The sequence below is a fragment of the Sparus aurata genome, chromosome 23 (assembly GCF_900880675.1).
Source record: "Sparus aurata chromosome 23, fSpaAur1.1, whole genome shotgun sequence".
Lineage (NCBI taxonomy): Eukaryota > Metazoa > Chordata > Actinopteri > Spariformes > Sparidae > Sparus > Sparus aurata.
Window position 1 is genome coordinate 13,518,193 of NC_044209.1, and position 26,266 is coordinate 13,544,458.

The 26,266-nt window shown below is 37.8% G+C and overlaps 2 protein-coding genes across 2 annotated transcripts in view; both read left to right on the forward strand.

Annotated features, from left to right (window-relative positions):
- Window positions 1–26,266, forward strand: part of LOC115576153 (obscurin) — an 82,048-nt gene that overhangs the window by 8,748 nt on the left and 47,034 nt on the right. The window lies entirely within an intron of this gene.
- LOC115576104 (immunoglobulin mu heavy chain-like) lies at window positions 20–23,454 on the forward strand. Its single transcript, XM_030408616.1, has 12 exons — window positions 20–68; window positions 160–471; window positions 8,893–8,937; window positions 10,519–10,803; window positions 10,932–11,213; window positions 11,317–11,457; window positions 19,449–19,622; window positions 19,719–20,078; window positions 20,182–20,496; window positions 21,570–21,896; window positions 22,379–22,530; window positions 23,067–23,454. Exons 1-12 carry the CDS (start codon window positions 20–22, stop codon window positions 23,079–23,081), a joined length of 2,457 nt encoding a protein of 818 aa, XP_030264476.1. The 3' UTR covers window positions 23,082–23,454.

Genomic DNA, 26,266 nt, shown 5'->3' on the forward strand with positions numbered 1-26,266 from the left:
AGTGGACACATAGTTTAACATGATGGACTATAGGACAGGACTGCTGCTGTTAACTGTCTGCTGGGCAGGTGAACGTTTACAAAGGTCTTAATTTTAGATTACTTCTATTTGTGCTGCCAAGCCAATGACATGCATTTTTTTATTTTTTTGTCTCAACAGGTGTTGATGGTCAGACTCTGACAGAATCTGAACCAGTGGTTATAAGGCCTGGAGAATCCCACAGATTGACCTGTACAGCCTCTGGATTCACATTCAGCAGCTCTCCTATGAACTGGATCAGACAGGCTCCTGGAAAAGGACTGGAGTGGATCGCGTTTATACACACAGGGAGTTCTCGCATTTATTACTCCCAGTCAGTCAAGGGTAGATTCACCATCTCCAGAGATGACTCCAGCAGTAAACTCTACCTACAGATGAACAGTCTGAAGACTGAGGATACAGCAGTGTATTACTGTGCCAGAGAGACACAGTGAGAGACAATAACAGGAGAGTCATACAAAAACTACTTCCTCTATTTACCACCACAAATGAGAACACTCACCTTTTTCAATATCACATCAATTCTAATACTGCTTGAGATTTACAATATTAAAGTCAAATGTCATCTTTATATACAATGCACTAAATCACAGAGAAAACATAATTTTTATTGTGTAACAGAACTTTCATTTCCAAACTGATCCCTTGACAAACCTGCAGATTTATGTCAGAGTGGAAAATATGATTTCCTCGAGTTAATGTGTAGTTTGTATTCAATACAATAAAAATTCTGCGTTTTTCAGATCCCTCACAGTAATAATCAGTGGTTGCATCCCCAGACTACATCTGCATGTCATTCTATCCTTGGGCAAAATACTGAACAAATTGCTCCTGAGGGTTTTTTCATTGGTGTGTGTGTGTGTGTATGTGTAAATGACTTTGGATAAGAAGGGCTGTATCGCTCCTGATGAGCATGTTGGAACCTTGCATGGCCATGTCTGCAGTCAGCTTTTGAATGTGTGTATGAATGAGTGAAGGTGACAAGTGTTGTAAATTTGATGATTTACTAGACAAGTGCTTTATATTCATAACTACAGACCATTACATACATGAATTTAGCTTAAAAGAGAAAGAAGCTGAAAAACATTTGATCAGACAGCTTTATTAGAACATGATTAGAAAGTGATCCGTCCACATAAATATAAGTATATATATTCAAAACACTGGTTCATGGTGTGATGTGGTGAGATGACATAAATGCTAGATGCTGGTGATCAGAATAAACTGTAGATTATCTACATTATTATTCTCATGTGCTGCCCATTATAGTACAATAAAGGAAATACTGACATCGCCTTGATGTAAGAGTGATAATTCTGAACATTTGAACACATCTTCATAATGTCAATGTTTTGGATGTCAGAACATTTTCTCATGTATACTTATAGACAATTTAAATTTAACACTTGTCAGACAAATATCAAAACAGAGGACTAGGAGAGTAGACTCTTGGACTTTAATCCCCCAGTTTCATTAAATATCTCCATTCCAGCTGTTTCTTCCCTGTGAGGAGGAGTCAATGCAAAACTCAGATGTCTTCCTCCTCTACTTATCTGACTGCAGAGAGGATGACAGAGAACAGTGGACACACAGTTTAACATGATGGACTATAGGACAGGACTGCTGATTTTAACTGTCTGCTGGGCAGGTGAACATCCAACATAGCATAAAAAGTATTTTGAACATCTTGTGAATGTAGATTTTTTTGTCTTAAATAAATTAAATATTCTGTTCATAATAACAAAATTGTGAATGTGGTTGTCACACTTGTTTAACTTGTTTAAGATATTTAGTGAGGAATACAACTTTGACATTTAAATGGATGTTTGAAATAATGAACACATTTTAAAAATTTCAAAATAAACATTATAACAACTTCACGCTATAACTGACAGCAGAGTGTCTTTCTCTTACATCCTGTCAGTGTCCTTCTCTATGCAAAGTGAACTTTCACACAGTCTGCTATAAAGACTTGATATCATGCTGTCAGCTGCAGCAGAAGAAGAGAAGCTCCCATCAGATCACCTTCAATACCAACCATGTTCTCTGTAGCTCTGCTGCTGCTGCTGGCTGCTGGATCCTGTGAGGAGCTTTCAGTGGATTCACACTAATAAACACATTAGAAACACTGAATAGTCAGATGGATGATGGAGATAATGTTGATTTGTGTTTCCACAGGTGTGAACAGTATTGATCTCATCCAGCCAGACTCAAAGGTTGTGCAGCCTGGACAGTCTTTGACCATCACCTGTCAGGTCTCTGGTTATTCTTTGACTGATAACAGCTATGCAACAGGTTGGATCAGACAGTGTGAAGGAAAACCAATGGACTGGATTTCTCATCAGTGGGGTGGAGGTACCCTTCGTCAAAATAATGCTCTGAAGAACAAGTTCAGCTACAGCAGAGACACATCTGCTAGAACAGTGACTCTAACAGGACAGAGTCTGCAGCCTGAGGACACAGCTGTTTATTACTGTGTACGTCAGCCCACAGTGATACAAACCACCAACAGACCTGCACAAATACCCAGAGACCATGTGACTCAAGCACACACTAATGTTGCAAAATGCTAACATTAATACAGACTGTGCTGTCTGATGAGTTGCTAAAAAATTATCTATATGTAATTCACTGAATCATAGAGGCATTTTTTGTGACTGGTAGACGAAGAGTTGATAATTTTAATGGTAGATCTTCATCAATTTCCTCTGCAGTCTGCAACAATACAGAAAAGACTTAGAGAAACTTAAATGTCCCTCAATACAAGATGCTTGTGACATGTTTTATTAATAAAAAAAATTAAATAATATTGCAATGCTGTGAAACACTCGGAAAACATTTTGTAACTTAACTTCCAACTTTAACAGTATATATTTCTAAATACACAAATAGGATGCAATAGGATATGAAGGATTTGCCTGTAATGTGGCCAAGCTAAAAAAAAAAGCTCTAAGCCATTTAGAAATAAGATTATTTTTTCAAGACACCATAGGTTGCCAGGACTTTTTTCTACAGTGTCTGCTGTTATTCTGCTTATGAAAATGTGTGTGTGTCACATGTTTCCTCTTTAAACCTGTAGAGGAGGTCTATGCAAACTCTCCTCTTATAAACACACCATCAGTAACTTGTGACAGAAACCTGTGACAGACTGAGATATATTTGAAACACTGAGATCAGAGAGCTCTGAACTACAGTGTTTATCACAGAATGGAAAATACAATCATCTGGAGTTTATTATTTGTAGTTAGTATTCATGGTGAGAAAATTAATTCTGCTTTACTTCTTTTGTAAATGTCAAACCTGTGATTTACAAGTTTGTTGGATAATGATCACATTTTCTCTGCTTCCAGGAGTTTGGAGTGAGATCAAACTGGACCAGTCTCCCTCTGAGGTGAAAACACCTGGAGAGACAGTGAAGATGTCATGTATCATATCTGGTTATAGCATGACGAGGTACAATATTCACTGGATACGACAGAAGTCAAGGAAAGCTCTGGAGTGGATTGGGAGGATGAACACAGGCTCAAACTCTGCAATCTATGCCAGCTCCTTTCAAAGTGGTTTCCTCATGACTGAAGACGTGTCCAGCAGCACTCAGTACCTCGAGATCAGGAGCCTGACAGCAGAAGATTCTGCTGTTTACTTCTGTGCTCGTAGAGACACAGTGACTGAAGACAGTGGAGCAGCTGCGCAAAAACCTCCCCAGACAACAAACATGTGATCTTCATGACATTCTCATCTTGATTTTGTTTAAAAAGTCCCTTGATTTAATACACATTACAGATACCATATGGTGTCATTCGTATTATCTTTATGATGGTACATTACTAAACTATAGGAAACTGTTGAAAGTAATTTGAAATGTCTTGGTATTCAATATTTAAATGCAAATTTGAGATACTGTGGAATGACCTCAAACAGGCCGTTCATGCACGAAAACCCTTCACAGCACTGTTTATATAATACATGCAGCTTAATCGAAATCTTTGTGAGAACCCTATGATGTTTAATTATAACAAAAATATGACTAAAAAGAGGCATCTTTTTCATGCCATAGTTGAACTTAGAATCCACACCCCAGAGAAAACAGTAATTGACAAAAAAACAGTCCTTGTGCAGTACTGCATCTTTTTCTGATATAAGATCTAGTTGTTATTCAAAAGATCACTGACATACAGAATATCTAACAGAAGGTCCAAGTTTTTCTGGTTCTCTGTGGCTTCAGACAATATGAAAACTGAACCTTTGAAAATTCAGCCTTTAAACCAGCTGCAGCAGACTGAAGTATTCAATTATATTGTCCAGCTCACATCACCTTTGTTTGCAATTAATATATAAAAACAAAAGTAAACATATGAATCAGTAAATTTATTGTATTGTAATCTGGCAATTAAAATAAAATGTGTTTAAGATCCTAAAATTACAGATGAAACTGTTTTGCATTTTACATTATAACATTAATCAAAGAATTGAAGCCATTATGTAGCTCATTTGACTCACGTTTATATCAACCAATCTGCTGGATGCTTTGACAAAAACATAATGAAACTGAGAAGTCAAATTGTCTAAATTTACCCAGCAGCTCTTTGTAGACATGGAGGTACAGATGTATTCAATCAGTAATTGTCAGGTTGTTTAAATGCTGTTTTATTTTGCATTCAAACTGTTGAATTTGACTTTTAAAGCAGAATGAGATGTAGGAGGAGCTTCCTGTAAACAAACTCTCACAGTGATCCAGTTGACATCATATTTAAAGAGGACTCATGGATTTGAAAACAGAAGCACACTTTGAACATGGCTTACAGAAAGCTGACACTCCTGGTTGTTTCTCTGTTTGTTTCCACTGGTGCTGAAGGTCAGACCATAACAGAGTCTGAACCAGCAGTTAAAAGACCCGGAGAGTCCCACAGACTCACCTGCACAACATCTGGATTTAACTTTAGAAGCTCAGTCTGGAACTGGATCAGACAGGCTCCTGGAAAAGGACTGGAGTGGATCGCTTTTATACACACAGCTAGTTCTCCTATCTATTACTCCGAGTCAGTCAAGGGAAGATTCACCATCTCCAGAGATGACTCCAGCAGTAAAGTCTACCTACAGATGAACAGTCTGAAGACTGAGGACACAGCAGTGTATTACTGTGCCAGAAGAGACACAGTGAGAGACAATAACAGGAGAGTCATACAAAAACTACTTTTGTGCTGCTCAAAGTCACAGAGAATTAGAATAGAAACAAAAAGTCTGTTTTGTGTCTTTTTCATTGGAGGTAACGTTTAAAGGAGTTGTAAAACGTCCAGGAGGAGAAACTTCTAATCATGAAAGAACATTTTTTTGTTTTGTGTCTCCTGTTTTAATTTGTGTAACAATGTAACTTACTGTCCCTTATACTTGCCATACTGATACAGTATAAGCAGACTATGTGTGTCTGGAGGTACAGACAATAGAATCAAGACTCTCTCGATAATAATAATGAGTTAAGAGACGACATTGCTGAAGTGTTACAAACACATTTTCTGGTGCCTTCCTGTCAGGTGACAATCTGTCTGATGTATGGCGTACTGTATAAAGCTGATGTGTTGACAGATCTGTGTTTGGAGTACAGGTTTTCAATCCATTTGAATCACTACCATTATTGCATCTATTTCATGTCGACTTGTATCCTTATTTCTGTTTTGCAAGTACAAGATGTCCTCTATATCTGAGCCCAACAGCTCTAAGTCTCATAAGACAAAGTTTTCTACAAAAATAAAAAGTACAACAAGTACAAATTTTACTGTTAAAATTTCCTGCTGCCCTGTTGACTATAAGTTCCAACACAGAGCTGACAGACCAGCACAGATGTAGAGATACTCTGTTAAGGGTAAAAGACATGCATCCAGAATTTTAATTGAGAAAAAGTATTTAACATGTTTTAACGTGAAAACTGAGTGAAAGTACTCATATTCTATTCTCTTGCATTAAAATAGACCCTCATGCTTACCTCAAAGAAAAAGAAAAAATAATGTGTCATCCACAGGATTCAGGTGTGTCTCTTACCTTTGAGCTTTGATAAAATCAAATAGACCTCAGATTGTCAGTCACTCTTAGTTCTTTGTTTCTCAATAATTTACATCAAGAAGGAGGGATAATAATAATCGATTTATTGATCATGTGTTCACACCTGCTGCTGCTTACAAGGAGTAGTGAAACTATTAACGTTGTCAAATTAAAATAAATCTGTACTCTCATGGCTTTGATTATTATTATTTGACAGTCGTGATGTGGGATAGGATTAAGATTTTCAGCATTTATTTAAGAAAAGGGGTTTGTTAGTTTCTTGGAGAGAAATTCATCGTCTATCTTTGGAAATCATCACACAAACACAAAATTATTCTTCATAAAGAAAGTCAAAAAGAAATGGTGAAAGTGTTTCGTTCAGCAGTATCTCATGTAATGTACACGTATATTCATTATTCAGTTTTCAGCACACATCAGGGACAACATCCCTAAATCTGAGCGGTTGAAACGTACTAGTTTGTTCTTTCTTTCTTTCTTTCTTTCTTTCTTTCTTTCTTTCTTTCTTTCTTTCTGTGGTTTGCATCTCCAAGAATCATTTATCAGATGTACTTCAAACTAGAAATAAAGTTGAAATAAACAGGAAGCTCCACTCTGTGCAGCTGCATGGGAGGGAACGAGGGCTCAACCCAAGTCACTGAGGAACACACACACACACACACACACACACACACCAAGTCCCTGTTCATGCAACCTTGGCATCTATACGTGTCTGGACATAGATGTGGATGTGGAGACGGTTTATTATGAAGGAACATGTTGTTACAGTCCCCCTTTGAAACGCTAGAGGGCAGAAAAGGACAGACTGCGTTTCAAATGCTGATCGCATAGCTTTACATGGAACACATGGCAGGAAGTAAACCACTGAAACAATAACAGTCAATGATTTCATCTTTCAGTGAGTCTCTGTGATGTTTCCTCACCCTGTCAACACATAAGCAATTCCGGTCAAATTGATATTCTAACTTCTTCAAGCGCTCATACATGTGCGTGCGTGTTGTGTGTTGGTGCTGGTATGCTGGTGACCAGCATGGAATGTGTCTACAACTTATTTCATATTGCAGAGTATGAGGAGGAGTGCAATTTGCTGTGAAAGTCCAATACAGGACACAGAGTCAGTGAGGTTCAATCCTGCAAGATTTTGGGGTCATTTGAGGGCACAAACTGTAAATACTGCAGTATTTTCAATGCAAATATTTAAAATGTATTTTGTAAGTGTATTCTTAAATGTACTGAAGAAATACTAGGAGTTTTAAATGTTAACAAGTGACTTGAACCACCCCGAAGAACACATTCATTTTAAACTGACAAGAATTCATGTTGTTAAAATATGCTGAATAAACACAGCCTTTCAAAACCGATATAGCAGAAAATCATGCTACAGTTTTATCCAACATGATCTGAATAGATGATGGTAATCACCATTACAAACACTTGCGTGGGTGGGTGTTGCATTAATACATTTGTCAAAAAGATAACAGTTAAAAGTAAAATCAAAAAAAAATATTTTAGTTCTTCCGATAAGCACAGTTCTACAGAAGCCGAGAACGGCCATGGATTTTTCTTTTTTTTATGCACTGTTATCTCGTGATAACAACTTATTATCTGGTTATCTCTATATGACAAAAGTTGTTTTCTCTTGATAACGAATTAATTTGTTTCATTATCTCCGTATAACAAAGATTGTTTTCTCGTGATAACGAATTAATTAATAATGTGTTCAGTAATATTTAATGAATTAATTAACGTTTACATTGCTAAGTTAACGTTAGCCTACATTTACGTTACCTTAGCTGAAGCAGCCAGATAGATAGGAGTTTGTCAGCCTCTCATCTGCTAACTGGTAACGTTAGCCCCTAAACAAACCCAGTCAAGTAAACAAACTAACGTGAAGTGTAACTTACCGGTAGGCTACAGCTACAGCCAATGGCTACGGAAGCCGTTCGTGGCAGCCCTTGTAGGTTGAAATCAAGATGAACATATTATTAATTAATTCGTTATCACGAGAAAACAATCTTTGTTATATGGAGATGACGAAACGAATTAATTCGTTATCACGAGAAAAACAACCTTTGTTATATCAAGATAACGAGATAATGAGTCGTTATCATGAGAAAACAGTGTATTAAAAAAATGAAAAATCCATGGCCGTTCTCGGCTTCCGTACAGTTCATCTAAAGTCAGGGTTTATTCATGAAATGATGGATCAGAAATCAGCAAAACAAAACAATGATGAACTGATTTAAGTAATGTGCAAAATTTTAATTCAGTAACTATTTTTGTTGATTGGAATTTAAGTTTTGTTTTGCTCGTATCCTCCCTGACGCTGCAGGTCCCCTGAGTCTCAGTGAAGCCACCAGTATCTAGTTTTTGTATTAGGGTTTATCACTGTGATGGCTGGGTGGCCACTGTGATATAGAGCCGTACAAAAACCTAAGAGCACTAAGCTTACACTCTCTCATTCTTGTGATGGATGAAAAAGGCTGGACAAAATATTTCTGATTGGATCATGAGGTAACTACCGTCTTTATTATTTTTAATAAGTAGATTAGTGGTAAAAGTTAGTTTAAAAGTAGTTTTAAATCAATGTTAACGCAGAGATGTAGATTGTATCTACTAGTAAATCTTTACTTTAATAACTGATTGAGAATCAACACAGAACACTTGCTCATAGGATGATACCACAACATGATACCGACTGGGACTTTCTGTGTTTTTTAAACACTTAATGAGGTTTTAACCCATTTTTCTGGTACTTGAGGTTTTTGTTCAAGCAGTGAGTGCAGACACAGCACTGTGATGCTTTCGACTACTGGGGTAAAGGGACCCAAGTCACAGTATCAGGTAAGTCACTTTTAAACATCCATAACATGACCTTTTTAAAAAAAATAAAATAAATTTGATTTGAATATTGGTGGTAGAGAAATGTTGAAATTTCTTATATAGGTTCATACTGATGTTAGAAAAACTAGAAAACAGAACAGCCAGATGTTTCTTAGCACAGATGTTTCTTAGAAAGCGTTGAAAGAGTTATTTATTGCCACTGAATGCAGGATGTGGTTTGAGTTTAAATTAACATGGACAATTCTGATGATTCTTTTTATTCAGATTATTATTCTAGACATTCTTTCTACAGTGTAATTTCACTATGTAGAACCATACCAGCATTAAAAAAAAAAAGCAAAAATACATTTGACATAGTTTATATATTTTTCTGTGTTTAAATACAGGATTAGTACGTGATTCAATTAAACATGTACCTATGAAAAGTGATAAAGTTAAATACGTTATTTTGCAATTAAAATAGCACAGGAACAACTTAAAAAATAAACAGTAGGTTCAGCTGTTAATCATCAGCAAAAATTATACAAATTTAGTATTTCATTTAAAATTTTCTACTGCCATATTTGCCGGTGTTCTAACTTGTTGATGATTTCTGTGATCCATTATATTTACAAGATTATTTCATTTTTTATTCCTTCATTACAGTATAAATATACCGTATAGATATTTAAAGACAAACGGAGCTTTGTTCCTGCAAAATGGTAAAGAATGTTCATGATTTCCTCCAGTCCTCTCAATACGTTCAGTTTTAATGAATGAATAGGACAATGTAAGGTTAAATACAAAAGAAGTTGCAACAATGTTAAAAAGACAGAAAGAAAATCTTAATTATCATGAGCTGGGTTTTAAACATTTATTGGAGTATTTCACAGTTTCATGGTTAAATTCCTTATATCGTAATTATTTGTAAGATCATTTATTTAACATTGGAAAAAATCCGGGTCTCCATATTTTGATATTCAACCAATCATTAATCACATTACTCTCCACATAAATGGCTGTGTTATTTATGTGATACTGTATTTATGTGATTTTAAATTGAAAAAAAATCCACTCTGTTTCATTTGGTTCAGTGCGACTCTTGGATATAAAGTCACTGTTGGTTTTCTTGCATTTCATTTTTAACTTCTATCAAAACAGAAACAGTAATATTGATCCAGTCTGTATATCTGTGTGCTAAGCAGATAAACCAAAAAAGTATCAATGGGACATCATTTATTAAAACGCATTATGAATTGACATGATCTTTTCTGCAGATTCTGTCTCTCTTTAGTTTCATCATTCAAACTAATATCAGTCACAGTTGGTGTGGTGTTATCTTGGGGATGACTATTACCTGATCAAGTATTTTATAGTGAACCATAAGATATAAAGTAAGGATTTTAGATTAAAATTCCTTTGCTGCTGGGAAAATCATCTGATGATAGCATCTTATCATGAACAATGATAATAAGAATGTTTATATTTTTGTATAATTTAGTATAGTGGTGATCGTCGCAACAAAGGAGATTGATATTCTCTCTGTCAATGTTGGTAACTGGTACACGACAAGCTATTGGTGACTTGTTTCCTCTTTCACAGATCAAACTGCTGCAGCCCCGACTCTGTTTCCTTTGGTTCAATGCCAACCTGCGTCTGACAATACAATTACTGTTGGTTGCCTTGCACTTGACTTCTTCCCAAGCCATCTTGAGTTCAATTGGGCCAGTACCCATGGGACCAGCTTGAATCCTGTACAATATCTTTCAGTTCAGAAAAACAACAAATACACAAAAGTCAGTGTGGTCAAAGTGTTAAAGTCTGACTGGGATGCAAAGCATTCTTTTAATTGTTCTGCAGGCTCCAGGAGTTTGACACTTAAAACAAGTATGTGATTTTAACAAAATTCATCAGCTTATTTATTTTGATTTGTTTTTCAAATGTTCACTTATAATTTTCTTCTCTCGTGCTTACACTCATCTGTCTGTTTTGTGTCTGTTTTTTTGTATTCTTAGCCTTATCCACTCCAAAGGTAACTTTGCTATCAGCACCAAAAGAAGATACTCAAGCCCTAGTGTGCACGATTGAGGATTATGCCCCAAAACAATTGAAAATCAAATGGAAAAAGAATACGGATGATGTCTCTGGCAACACTGACTGGAAGTCTGAATCATCTGGAGGCATGTATTCAGCTGTCAGTATCCTGAACGTCAAGAACACGGACTGGGACAATAGGGATGTTTACACGTGTGAGGTGACGCACGCTGGAACACAATATATAAAGAAGGCCTCTAAAGGTACAGACCCACTACAGTCATTGTGCAATACTGTTGTTCTGTAACTCAATAATAACATAATTGTACACAAATGTTAAGTAACATGTTGCTCTCTTTTATGTAGCTCCCATCACAGTGACACTGAACCAACCGAGTCCCAAAGAGATTTTCAGCAACAAAGAGGCTAAGTTGGAGTGTGTCATTACTGGGAAAGAACAGAGTATTGTTGATAATACTACAATCACGTGGCAAATTGATGGACAAGATGTGGCCGAAACACAGTCGCGCAGTGGCCAGTTTAGCAAAACCAGCACGATGACTCGCACTTACACTGAGTGGCTGGGAGTCAACAAAGTGCGCTGTTCTGCTGAAGGAAACTATATGACTCCAGTTGTTCAAGATCTGACTGTCCACAAGGGAGGTATGTCACCGAGTCACACGTCATAATTCATGTCTAGTGAACATTATCATCATAGTCATATATCAACCACTCTGTTAAACTGAGTATCTCTTTCAAAAGGAGAGAGGCCAAAAGTAACAGTGCATGTCCTCCAAGAGGACGCCATCAAAGTAGCTGGCAGTGAGATCACCCTGGTGTGTCTGGTCACCAGTAGTAAGCTGCAGGATTACTACATCGCCTGGTCAGAACATACTGGACAAAAGAACGGCGAGTACACTGATGGCATCAACTTCCCACCACAGAAGACCAAAACTGGCTACTCAGTCACGAGTGTTTACACCATCACTAAGGAGAAGTGGAACACACATAAGGTCGGGTGCTACGTGTGGCCCGCTGGCAGTGATGTCCACATGGACCCGCAAGAGGTGTCGAAGGTCCAGGGTAACTCGCTTGAATGTTGAATAGCAGATTCAGCTTTACATGTGGTATTTTGTGCTGGCGTGTTCTGTCCCTGTGTGTTGTCGCTGCCATGGAAACATGTGCGCGCCGTGATGTCACCGGTCTCTGTGATTGTGAAAACACGAGTCAACATGTCGGTTTTAGTCTTCCCTTCCGTTTTGATGTCATCCTATTGTGTTTTAATCTGTCTGTGTCACAATGTCTAACAGCTGGAGATTTGTGCTGACTGTTTCAAATAAATGTTGCATGGAGACTCTTGTGTTACACGTTCATGAATGACTTTGGGCTGAAAGGCACTGACTCACTGTAGTACACTGCACTGTGCCACGGTTTGGCTAGAGGAACATTTAAACATGATATGAGATCATATAGTGATGCTGATGATTCAAGTTTAGCACTATTCAAGAGAGACAAAGGCATCTTATCTTAATAAAAACACACACACACACACACACTCATATATATACACACATCTCATCTAACCTATACCTTCCTCTTCTTAGACATTGATCCAGAGTCAATGCCCTTTTCTCTGAGCTGCACAGACGATGCCAGTGAAGAGGATGAGTACAGCAGTCTGTGGTCCACAGCCTCCTCCTTCGTATTTCTCTTCATATCTTCTGTCTTCTATAGCGTGATACTGAGCCTGGTCAAGGTAAACATGCAGGAACTCTTCTGCAGTTCAGTTATACCAACCAAAGACTATATAGGATATAATAGGCATTAATGCATCCACTGAAAATAACATAAATATTTGAAAAATACACATACACACACGTTTCTGTCTGTCGTTATGATGAAATGCATCCAGTATAACTTAATACAATTAGAAACAACAGAGGCAGTTATAATGATAAAAAGGGCACATTTCTCTGTCCGCTACAATGGACCTAAGAGAAGAAAATAAAAAGTTTAGAACAGTTTTCATTTGCATTTTATACAGTAAAGTGGTGTGTAATGCAGCATTTCCAGTTCATTAGTACAGCCATGTTCGACTGATCAACACTTTTAATTTGAAGAGCATCTATAGAAAATGTGCTGGTTTGACTTTGACATTTGAATTCAACAAATTAAACGCATTACCATCTTTCAGTAACAAACCACAGGAAGTAAAAGTCCAGCTGTATGAGGATAAAGCTTTTTATGCAAGATCTAAAAAGAAATGTTGTCACAATACCAATGATACGGCCCAACAGCTGAGTCACCTGCACCACTTCTATTTATTTTTTTTCAGATGAAGAGACAGTGAATGACAAGATGGATGCAGCACGGAGACGACTACAGGACTTCATTTCTTTTTTCCTTATATAGTTTGGAAAACATTTAAGTTCAATCACTTCAGATATTTCATTTGAATTGATAATATACTGTTCGTCTGCTAAATCAGAGGGTCATCATGAATTGTGATTAAGGTAACTGAGAATGATTTTGCCTGTGACCTGTTTAAAAAAAAAAAAAAAATGCATCTGCAGTTTAAACATTGTTTGTGTAAATTAATGTGTGTACTGTTGCTACATTCTGATTACAGAAATTACCTGATTACTTTTCTTTAACACAGTCAGTGTAATAAAAGTGTGTTAGTGTAGTATTCACTTTTTAATAATATGTAAAATGTATATATACATACAAAAATAAACAAGTAAAAATACATATATTCTGTGTGCAGTGTGTAATTTGATTAGAAATCTTTGCTTTGTTGACTTTAATCATGAACTCAACAGCTGAGTATAGATAAGATTCATACAGCAACATATAAAATATGTATTAAATAAATGTATACATATTAAATATGGCTGATAGGGCACGTGTGATGCATATCAAAAGCTTTTGAGGATTGTGTAGTCACAGCAGAGAGTTCTATGAAGACCTAAAATAACGCCACATCAAGTCAACAGACAGTCAACTTCGGTTATCAGTTAAGCTCTGGGGGGTTTCAGTTTCCTGACATTTCTAATCATATCATGTTTAGAGAGCCACTTCCCCCGTCCCTCTGCACCCCAGGGACCGCACCTGTAGAAGTGAAACTTTCTGGAAACCGTCAGAGCCAAGAATAAACTTCCCTCGAAGTATGAGACCCATCTTTCACAGCGTGTATTTGCATCTCGGCGGGAATTCAGGTGTGAAGAGGCTGAAATGCACAGACATCTTCATCAGCTCATCTAACAGTACTGCAGGCAATGCTGGAGGGGACAGAAATACCAGATAGAGTGCAGGTGTACTCGTGTTTTACTGTAGGTTGTTTAGTTTGTTTGCTGTACTGTGCAGTTATCTTGTTGTTGTTTTTTGCTTTATTATTGGTTTGTTTTCAACAATATAGCCTTCCAAAACCAATATAGCAGAAAATCATGATACAGTTTTATCCAGCATGTTCTGAATAGAGGAGGGTAATCACCATTACAAACAATTGTGTGGGTGGGTGTTGCATCAATACATTTGAAATAAAAAGTTAAAAGTAAAAGTAAAAGAAAATATCTCAGTTCTTCAGATAAGCACAGTTCATCTAAAGTCATGGTTTACTCGTGAAATGATGGATAAAAAATCAACAAAACAAAACAATGATGAACTGATTTAAGTAAAGTGCAAAACTTAAATTCAGTAACCATTTTTGTTGAGTGGAATTTAAGTCCTGTTCTACTCATATCCTCCCTGACGCTGCAGGTCCCCTGAGTCTCAGTGAAGCCACCAGTATCTAGTTTTTATATTAGGGTTTATCACTGTGATGGCTGGGGTGGCCACTGTGATATAGAGCCGTACAAAAACCTAAGAGCACTAATCTTACACTTTCTCATTCTTGTGATGGATGAAAAAGGCTGGGCAAAATATTTCTGATTGGATCGTGAGGTAAATACCGTTTTTATTATTTTTAATTAAGTAGATTAGTGGTAAAAGTTAGTTTAAAAGTAGTTTTAAATCAATTTTAGCGCAGAGATGTAGATTGCATCTACCAGTAAATCTTTACTTTAATAACTGATTGAGAATCAACACAGAACACTTGCTCATAGGATGACACCACAACATGATACCAACTAGGATTTTCTGTGTTTTTTAAACACTTAAAGGGATATTCCGGTGTAAATTTAATCCATGGTCTAACACTCCGTGAAACTGTGTTAGAGTCCCTCTCGAGAGATAAAGTTTGCAGACCGCCAGCTAACGTAGATTTAGCATCCCTAGAAACGACCGCACGACAACAATACATTGCAGTAAATGGGTCCAAATATAAAACCGCCATCAAAAAGCCACAAATAATGCTCAGAACAGCACCAAACTTCAGCAACATTAGAAATAGGGTCCCAGCACATATTTCGAGGCATCAAACATTTGATATAGTTGCCGGATTTGTCGGAATAGATAAACAAATCTCACCACCTGAGAAGCCTTCCTTGTTGTGGGGAAGCCCTGTGAGTGGATTACCGAGTGCAGTAGAGTCCCGCAGTAATGATCATCATTGAGCTGCGGAACTCTACTGCACTCGGTAATCCACTCACAGGGCTTCCCCACAACAAGGAAGGCTTCTCAGGTGGTGAGATTTGTTTACCTATTCCGACAAATCCGGCAACTATATCAAATGTTTGATGCCTCGAAATATGTGCTGGGACCCTATTTCTAATGTTGCTGAAGTTTGGTGCTGTTCTGAGCATTATTTGTGGCTTTTTGATGGCGATTTTATATTTGGACCCATTTACTGCAATGTATTGTTGTCGTGCGGTCGTTTCTGGGGATGCTAAATCTACGTTAGCTAGCGGTCTGCAAACTTTATCTCTCGAGAGGGAGTCTAACACAGTTTCACGGAGTGTTAGACCATGGATTAAAGTTACACCGGAATATCCCTTTATTGAGGTTTTAACCCATTTTTCTGGTACTTGAGGTTTTTGTTCAAGCAGTGAGTGCAGACGCAACACTGTGATTACTTCGACTACTGGGGTAAAGTGACCCAAGTCACAGTATCAGGTATGTCACTTTTAAACATCCATAACGTGACCTTTTTTTTTTTAAAAAAAAAAAAAAAAAAAAAAAAACAACATTTAGATGCGAATATTGGTGGTAGAGAAATGTTGAAATTTCTTATATAGGTTCATACTGATGTTAGAAAAACTAGAAAACAGAACAGCCAGATGTTTCTTAGCACAGCTGTTTCTTAGAAAGCGTTGAAAGAGTTATTTATTGCCACTGAATGCAGGATGTGGTTTGAGTTTAAATTAACATGGACAATTCTGATGATTCTTTTATTCAGATTATTATTCTAGACATTCTTTCTACAGTGTAATTTCACTATGTAGAACCATACCAGCATTAAAAAAAAAAAAAAGGAAAATACATTTGACATAGTTTATATATTTTTCTGTGTTTAAATACAGGATCAGTACGTGATTCAATTAAACATGTACCTATGAAAAGTGATAAAGTTAAATACGTTCTTTTGCAATTAAAATAGCACAGGAACAACTTAAAAAATGCACAGTAGGTTCAGCTGTAAATCATCAGCAAAAAGGATACAAATTTAGTTTTTCATTTAAAATTTTCTACTGCCATATTTGCCGGTGTTCTAACTTGTTGATGATTTCTGTGATCCATTATATTTACAAGATTATTTATTTTTTATTCCTTCATTACAGTATTAATATACCGTATAGATATTTAAAGACAAACCGAGCTTTGTTCCTGCAAAATGGTAAAGAATGTTCATGATTTCCTCCAGTCCTCTGAATACGTTCAGTTTTAATGAATGAATAGGACAATGTAAGGTTAAATACAAAAGAGGTTGCAACAATGTTAAAAGGACAGGAAGAAAATCTTAATTATCATGAGCTGGGTTTTAAACATTTATTGAAGTATTTCACAGTTTCATGGTTAAATTCCTTATATCGTAATTATTTGTAAGATCATTTATTTAACATTGGAACAAATCCGGGTCTCCATATTTTGATATTCAACCAATCATTAATCACATTACTCTCCACATAAATGGCTGTGTTATTTATGTGATATTGTATTTATGTGATTTTAAATTGAAAAAAATCCACTCTGTTTCATTTGGTTCAGTGCGACTCTTGGATATAAAGTCACTGTTGGTTTTCTTGCATTTCATTTTTAACTTCTATCAAAAGAGAAACAGTAACATTGATCCAGTCTGTATATCTGTGTGCTAAGCAGATAAACCAAAAAAATATCAATGGGACATCATTTATTAAAACGTATTATGAATTGACATGATCGTTTCTGCAGATTCTGTCTCTCTTTAGTTTCATCATTCAAACTAATATCAGTCACAGTTGGTGTGGTGTTATCTTGGGGATGACTATTACCTGATCAAGTATTTTATAGTGAACCATAAGATATAAAGTCAGGATTTTGAAGATAATTGAGATTAAAATTCCTTTGCTGCTGGGAAAACCATCTGATGATAGCATCTTATCATGAACAATGATAATAAGAATGTTTATATTTTTGTATATTATTGTATAGTGGTGATCGTCGCAACAAAGGAGATTGATATTCTCTCTGTCAGCGTTGGTAACTGGTACACGACAAGCTATTGATGAGCTGCATGTGTTGTTTACCTACATGGGTACTGACATGTTTCCTCTTTCACAGATCAAACTGCTGCAGCCCCAACTCTGTTTCCTTTGGTTCAATGCCAACCTGCGTCTGATAATACAGTTACTGTTGGTTGCCTTGCACTTGACTTCTTCCCAAGCCATCTTGAGTTCAATTGGGCCAGTGCCCATGGGATCAGCTTGAATCCTGTACAATATCCTTCAGTTCCGAAAAACAACAAATACACAAAAGTCAGTGTGGTCAAATTGTTGAAGTCTGACTGGGATGCAAAGCATTCTTTTAATTGTTCTGCAGGCTCCAGGAGTTTGACACTTACAACAAGTATGTGATTTTAACAACATTCATCAGCTTATTTATTTTGATTTGTTTTTCAAATGTTCACATATCATTTTCTTCTCTCGTGCTTACACTCATCTGTCTGTTTTTTTGTATTCTTAGCCTTATCCACTCCAAAGGTAACTTTGCTATCAGCACCAAAAGAAGATACTCAAGCCCTAGTGTGCACGATTGAGGATTATGCCCCAAAACAATTGAATATCAAATGGAAAAAGAATTCCGATGATGTCTCTGGCAACACTGACTGGAAGCCTGAATCATCTGGAGGCATGTATTCAGCTGTCAGTATCCTGAACGTCAAGAACACAGACTGGGACAATAGGGATGTTTACACGTGTGAGGTGACGCACGCTGGAACACAATATATAAAGAAGGCCTCTAAAGGTACAGACCCACTACAGTCATTGTGCAATACTGTTGTTCTGTAACTCAATAATAACATAATTGTACACAAATGTTAAGTAACATGTTGCTCTCTTTTATGTAGCTCCCATCACAGTGACACTGACCCAACCGAGTCCCAAAGAGATTTTCAGCAACAAAGAGGCTAAGTTGGAGTGTGTCATTACTGGACAAGAACAGAGTATTGTCGATGATACTAAAATCATGTGGCAAATTGATGGACAAAATGTGACAGAAAATGTGACTCCTTCAGCAACACAGTCCAGTAGTGGCCAGTATAGCAAAACCAGCATGATGACTCGCAGTTACACTGAGTGGCTGGGAGTCACCAAAGTGCGCTGTTCTGCTGAAGGAAACGATATGACTCCAGTTGTTCAAGATCTGACTGTCCACAAGGGAGGTATGTCACCGAGTCACATGTCATAATTCATGTCTAGTGAACATCATCATCATAGTCATATATCAACCACTCTGTTAAACTGAGTATCTCTTTCAGATGGAGAGAAGCCCAAAGTAACAGTGCATGTCCTCCAAGAGGACGCCATCAAAGAAGCTGGCAATGAGATCACCCTGGTGTGTCTGGTCACCAGTAGTAAGCTGCAGGATTACTACATCGCCTGGTCGGAACATACTGGAGAAAAGAGCAGCGAGTACACTAATGGCGTCAACTCCCCACCACAGAAGACCAAAACTGGCTACTCAGTCACAAGTGTTTACACCATCACCAAGGAGAAGTGGAACACACATAAGGTCAGGTGCTACGTCTGGCCCGCTGGCAGCACTGTCCACATGGACCCAAAAGAGGTGTCGAAGGTGACGCACGCTGGAACACAATATATAAAGAAGGCCTCTAAAGGTACAGACCCACTACAGTCATTGTGTAATACTGTTGTTCTGTAACTCAATAATAACATAATAGTACACAAATGTTAAGTAACATGTTGCTCTCTTTTATGTAGCTCCCATCACAGTGACACTGAACCAACCTAGTCCCAAAGAGATTTTCAGCAACAACCAGGTTAAGTTGGAGTGTGTCATTACTGGACAAGAACAGAGTATTGTCAATGATACTAAAATCACATGGCAAATTGATGGACAAAATGTGACCGAAAATGTGACTCCTTCAGCAACACAGTCCAGCAGTGGCCAGTATAGCAAAACCAGCACGATGAGTCGCAATTACACTGAGTGGCTGGGAGTCACCAAAGTGCGCTGTTCCGCCGAAGAAAACGATATGACTCCAGTTGCTCAAGATCTGACTGTCCACAAGGGAGGTATGTCAAAGAGAAACGCGTCATAATTCATGTCTAGTGAACATCATCATCATCGTCATATATCAACCACTCTGTTAAACTGAGTATCTCTTTCAGATGGAGAGAGGCCAAAAATAACAGTGCATGTACTCCAAGAGAACACCCTCCAAGAAGCTGACAGTGAGATCACCCTGGTGTGTCTGGTCACCAGTCGTAAGCTGCAGGATTACTACATCGCCTGGACGGAACATACTGGACAAGAGAATGGCGAGTACACTGATGGCATCAACTCCCCACCACAGAAGACCAAAACTGGCTACTCAGTCACAAGTGTTTACACCATCACCAAGGAGAAGTGGAACACACATAAGGTCAGGTGCTACGTCTGGCCTGCTGGCAGCAGTGCTAGCATGGATCCAAAAGAGGTGTCAAAAGTGACGCACGCTGGAACACAATGTAAAAAGAAGGCCTCTAAAGGTACAGACCCACTACAGTCATTGTGTAATACTGTTGTTCTGTAACTCAATAGTGACATAATAGTACACAAATGTTAAGTCACATGTTGCTCTCTTTTATGTAGCTCCCATCACAGTGACACTGAACCAACCAAGTCCCAAAGAGATTTTCAACAACGGCCAGGTTAAGTTGGAGTGTATCATTACTGGACAAGACCAGAGTATTGTCGATGATACCAAAATCACGTGGCAAATTGATGGACAAAATGTGACCGAAATTGTGACTCCTTCAGCAACACAGTCCAGTAGTGGGAAGTATAGCAAAACCAGCACGATGACTCGCAATTACACTGAGTGGCTGGGAGTCACCAAAGTGCGCTGTTCCGCCGAAGGAAACGATATGACTCCAGTTGTTCAAGATCTGACTGTCCACAAGGGAGGTATGTCACCGAGTCACACGTCATAATTCATGTCTAGTGAACATCATCATCATAGTCATATATCAACCACTCTGTTAACAGTGGTGGACAGTAACGGAGTAAATTTACTTGAGTACTGTACTTAAGTACATATCCAGAGGATTTGTACTTTACTTGAGTATTAGATTTCTTTGGTACTTATTACTCTTACTTGAATACGTTTCCAAGACAAATATTTTTACTTTTACTCAAGTTAATTTCTAGGAAGGCTGAAAAGTACTCGTTACTTTCAGGTCTGCTCTTTTTTTTTTTCTAAAATACTATTGGACACAAGCTGTGTTTGTCAAAGAAGGAAACCTATCACAGTGCACACTCTCCACTGGGATCTACGTAAAAGCGGAAATACATCATCCCTCCCCATAAGGATACCACCAAAGTAGCCACGCTCTTGACTGCGTTTGTCAACACAAAACCGCAACAATGGCTGCATCAGATGTAGTTTATTGTAAAGCAGTGATTCTCAACCAGTGGTCTGGGGACAACATTGGTCTTTGAGGGGGTTCCAGTTCCCAACTTAGCTAAATGATAGAGAGTTAGTTGGACGGTGCAGGTTCATTTGGTTACAGTTTTAATGATTGTTAATAAACATCTGCATCTGCAACATCTGCTGTCCTCCTGTGATCCCATTCATTTTATCTGTTTTTCTAGGTGTTTCTGCAGGCTTTATATAACATTGTGGTTCTAAAAGCAAGCACATCAGTGCAGGTGGTTTCAAAGAGTTAATTCTCAGAAACAAGAGTTAAAAGGTCCTTAAATTCATTTAGAAAAAATTATAGTAACTCATTAATGTGAAACATAAGAAATTTACTCTGACTCTTACTTTTACTTAAAGTAAATTTAAAAGCATGTACTTTTGGATACTTAAGTACCTTTAAAAGCAAGTACTTTTTTACTCTTACTCGAGTAACATGTCGACTGAGCTACTTTTACTTGTAACGGAGTAACTTTTGACCAGTAGTATTTGTACTCTTACTCAAGTACTGGGGTCGAGTACTTTGTCCATCTCTGTCTGTTAAACTGAGTATCTCTTTCAGATGGAGAGAACAAGCTCAACGTAACAGTGCATGTCCTCCAAGACAATGACCTCCAAGATGCTGACAGTGAGGTCACCCTGGTGTGTCTGGTCACCAGTAGTAAGCTGCAGGATTACTACATCGCCTGGTCGGAACATATTGGACAAAAGAACGGCGAGTACACTGATGGCATCAACTCCCCGCCACAGAAGACCAAAACTGGCTACTCAGTCACGAGTGTTTACACCATCACCAAGGAGAAGTGGAACACACATAAGGTCGGGTGCTACGTCTGGCCCGCTGGCAGTGATGTCCACATGGACCCAAAAGAGGTGTCGAAGGTCCAGGGTAACTCGCTTGAATGTTGAATAGCAGATTCAGCTTTACATGTGGTATTTTGTGCTGGCGTGTTCTGTCCCTGTATGTTGTCGCTGCCATGGAAACATGTGTGCGCCGTGATGTCACCGGTCTCTGTGATTGTGAAAACACGAGTCAACATGTCGATTTTAGTCTACCCTTCTGTTTTGATGTCATCCTATTGTGTTTTAATCTGTCTGTGTCACAATGTCTAACGGCTGGAGATGTGTGCTGACTGTTTCAAATAAATGTTGCATGGAGACTCTTGTGTTACACGTTCATGAATGACTTTGGGCTGAAAGGCACTGACTCACTGTAGTACACTGCACTGTGCCACGGTTTGGCTAGAGGAACATTTAAACATGATATGAGATCATATAGTGATGCTGATGATTCAAGTTTGAGCTCACACACACACTTAGCACACATATATATACACACATCTCATCTAACCTATACCTTCCTCTTCTTAGACATTGATCCAGGGTTAATGCCTTTTTCTCTGAGCTGCACAGACGATGCCAGTGAAGAGGATGAGTACAGCAGTCTGTGGTCCACAGCCTCCTCCTTCGTATTTCTCTTCATATCTTCTGTCTTCTATAGCGTGATACTGAGCCTGGTCAAGGTAAACATGCAGGAACTCTTCTGCAGTTCAGTTATACTAACCAAAGACTATATAGGATATAATAAGCATGTATAAATCCACTGATCCACTGTCGTTACGATGAAATGCATCCAGTATAACTTAATACAATTAGAAACCACAGAGGCAGTTATAATGATAAAAAGGGCACATTTCTCTGTCCGCTACAATGGACCTCAGAGAAGAAAATAAAAAGTTTAGAACAGTTTTCATTTGCATTTTACACAGTAAAGTGGTGTGCAATGCAGCTTTTCCAGTTCATTAGTACAGCCATGTTCGACTGATCAACACTTTTAATTTGAAGAGCATCTATAGAAAATGTGCTGTTTGACTTTGACATTTGAATTTAACAAATTAAACGTATTACCATGTTTTCAGTAACAAACCACAGGAAGTAAAAGTCCAGCTGTATGAGGATAAAGCTTTTTATGCAAGATCTAAAAAGAAATGTCAGAATGAACCAATGATACGGCCCAACAGCTGAGTCACCTGCACCACTTCTATTCATTTTTTTTCAGATGAAGAGACAGTGAATGACAAGATGGATGCAGCACGGAGACGACTACAGGACTTTTTTCCTTATATTGTTTGAAAAACATTTAAGTTCAATCACTTCAGATATTTCATTTGAATTGATAATATACTGTCCATCTGCTAAATCAGAGGGTCATCATGAATTGTGATTAATGTAACTGGGAATGATTTTGGCTGTGACCTGTATAAAAATAAAAACAATGTATCTGCAGTTTAAACATTGTTTGTATAAATTAATGTGTGTACTGTTGGTACATTCTGATTACAGATATTACCTGATTACTTTTCCTTAACACAGTAAGGGTAATTAAAAGTGTGTTAGTGTAGTATTCACTTTTTAATAATATGTAAAATGTATATATACATACAAAAATAAACAAGTAAAAATACATATATTCTGTGTGCAGTGTGTAATTTGATTAGAAATCTTTGCTTTGTTGACTTTAATCATGAACTCAACAGATATTTTACTCAGTATAGATAAGATTCGTACATCAACATATAAAATATGTATTAAATCAATGTATACGTATTAAATATGGCTGATAGGGTATGTGTGATGCATATCAAAAGATTTTGAGTATTGTGTAGTCACAGCAGCAGGCTCTAAGAAGACCTAAAATAATGCCACATCAAGTCAACAGACTGTCAACTTCTGTTATCAGTTAAGCTCTGGGGGGTTTCAGTTTCCTGGCATTTCTAACCATATCATGTTTAGAGAGCCACTTCCCCCGTCCCTCTGCACCCCAGGGACCGCACCTGTAGAAGTGAAACTTTCTGGAAACCGTCAGAGCCAAGAATAAACTTCCCTCGAAGCATGAGACCCATCTTTCGCAGCGTGTATTTGCATCTCGGCAGGAATTCAGGCGTGAAGTTGCTGAAATGCACAGACATCTTCATCAGCTCATCTAACAGTACCGCAGGGAATGCTGGAGGGGACAGAAATACCAGATAGAGTGCAGGTGTACTCGTGTTTTACTGTAGGTTGTTTAGTTTGTTTGCTGTACTGTGCAGGTATCTAGAATATCAGCACACACAGTTTCAACTACTTGGGCTAATATTTGGCATACTCCTTCTAACCACATATTCATTCTTTTTTTAGTTGCTTAAATTGTTTATTCGTGAGTTATTTTGCTGCAATTTAATTCAGTTCAATCCAATAACCAAAGGATAAAAACCCAGTCGCAACCCGGCCCTCGCTCTCTCTGATTGTGGTGCATCCCCGCCAGCAGCAGCAGCACATTTTCTTTGTTTGGTTTCTGCTTTGTTTTCACTTTACACCCCATATTGCTCACACATCCACATTTACATTACTGATGTTACTGACTAACACACTTCATATTTGTATTTATAACCTGTTGTTTAAGTTAGTTTAATAAATTCACTTATTTACTGCCATCGATTGTGTCCTATGCCGTATCTGTCATAGCCTATGAGCCAGGTTATGACACCCAGTCAGATAGAATAAAAAACTAATCAGATAGAATTAAAAAGACTAAATAAACTAAAATAAGAAATTTACAGTATCTACATGAGGTGCAAAGTAGCATTGGGGTAGGTTGGGTTGTGCACTAAGAGGCAGCAGCAAGTTAGTGCAAATGTGCAAATGTGAACAATGCAATAGAGAGGGAGGGGGAGTGGGAAATGCAGTGACCATCAACAGGTGACTTTACAAACCCGTGCAAATCAACTACTCTACGAGCTCAGTGGTCGAACGCACGAGCAGCAACCTGGAAGCGGTCATTCAGAACAATAATTCAATCTGCGTTCTTTATGTCCAGAAATATTTCCTTATAAACACTTTCAGCTGGTTCATGTGCTAGATGGACGGTTTGGTTTATGGTTCACATGCCAGGTCGTTGATAGAAGCATGAAACGTGAGTCCAGACTGCCATCTAGTGGCAAACACATTGTGAAGCTGTCTGAGCAGCCCCTACTGCTGCATGTCAGGGCATGCTCTCAGTTTGATCATGCTTGTTCAACAAAGTGTCCTTTCGGTGTGGCCTCAGTTGCTGGCATGATGCTGTTACACTGGATTTACAATGAATGATACCTCTAATTAAACCGCACAATCATTTAAAAGATGTAACATTTACTCAGGACAGTTTAACTCACTTCCACAGATGAGTAGACAAAAGCCATATGTCCACTGTGGTTGTGGATTCAAATATGTTGATTAGATTAGATTAGATTAGATTAGATTAGATGGGCTTTATCTATCCCACAACGGGGAAATTCACTTTTTACAACGGCTCAAGATGCAACAAGCACAGAAAAAGAATCAGACAAAAATAAGTTAAACAGAAAAATACATCGAAAATATAAGATATTTACAAAAAACAAACAAGTGAGTGGAAAGTTATTCAGGCAGTGCTTGAGTTAAACAGTCTGATGGCTGTGGGGATGAATGATCTGCAGTAGCGCTCCTTCTTACACGTCGGGTGTAAGAGTTTGCTGCTGAAAGAAAAAATGTGCAGTGAAACCACTTAGGTACAAAATTATCAATTGTCCTATTTTCAACATTAATAAAAGACAGTAAAATCCTTTAAATCCTCAATATATTAATAATAAGTGGATGTTTTTGCTAAAATACTTAGAAATGACCTTACAGAACCAGACTTATGCAGGTATATATTAAAATCCTTTGGCCTTATTTGCATTTACAGCCTATGTAAGCTCAATGTTTGATGCACATTCAGGCAGCAGCTGGTAAGGAACCAAATCACTGGTCTTCTTTCGGTGCACCCTGCCAGTAAAGATGAACAATCAGGTTTAAACACTTGCTTGTGCTGCCATCTTCTGGCCTCTATATGCACAGCCCCCAATCTGCACTTCTTTTAATATTATCTGATGCTACATGACAGCAAGACGTGGTCACAAATGGAAAAGACTTGAACCTTTCTTCCCATAGAGGTCAGTGCAACAACACTTATCTACATGCAACATTAAGTACAAAGTTGATCTTTATTTCAGGGGTAGGATTTGTTTAAGGAAATTAAATATAAATGACAAATGACAGTTTAATTTACTGTTATTATAAAAGGTTTTTGTTAAAGGTGCACTATGTCATTTGGGGGAAGACATTTTAATCTGAACAGGAAGATCTTCCCTAAACAAACTAAATAAACAAACTCTCTTCATTTGCATGGCTGAATAAACAGAAAACACAATTTCATGCTGTTTT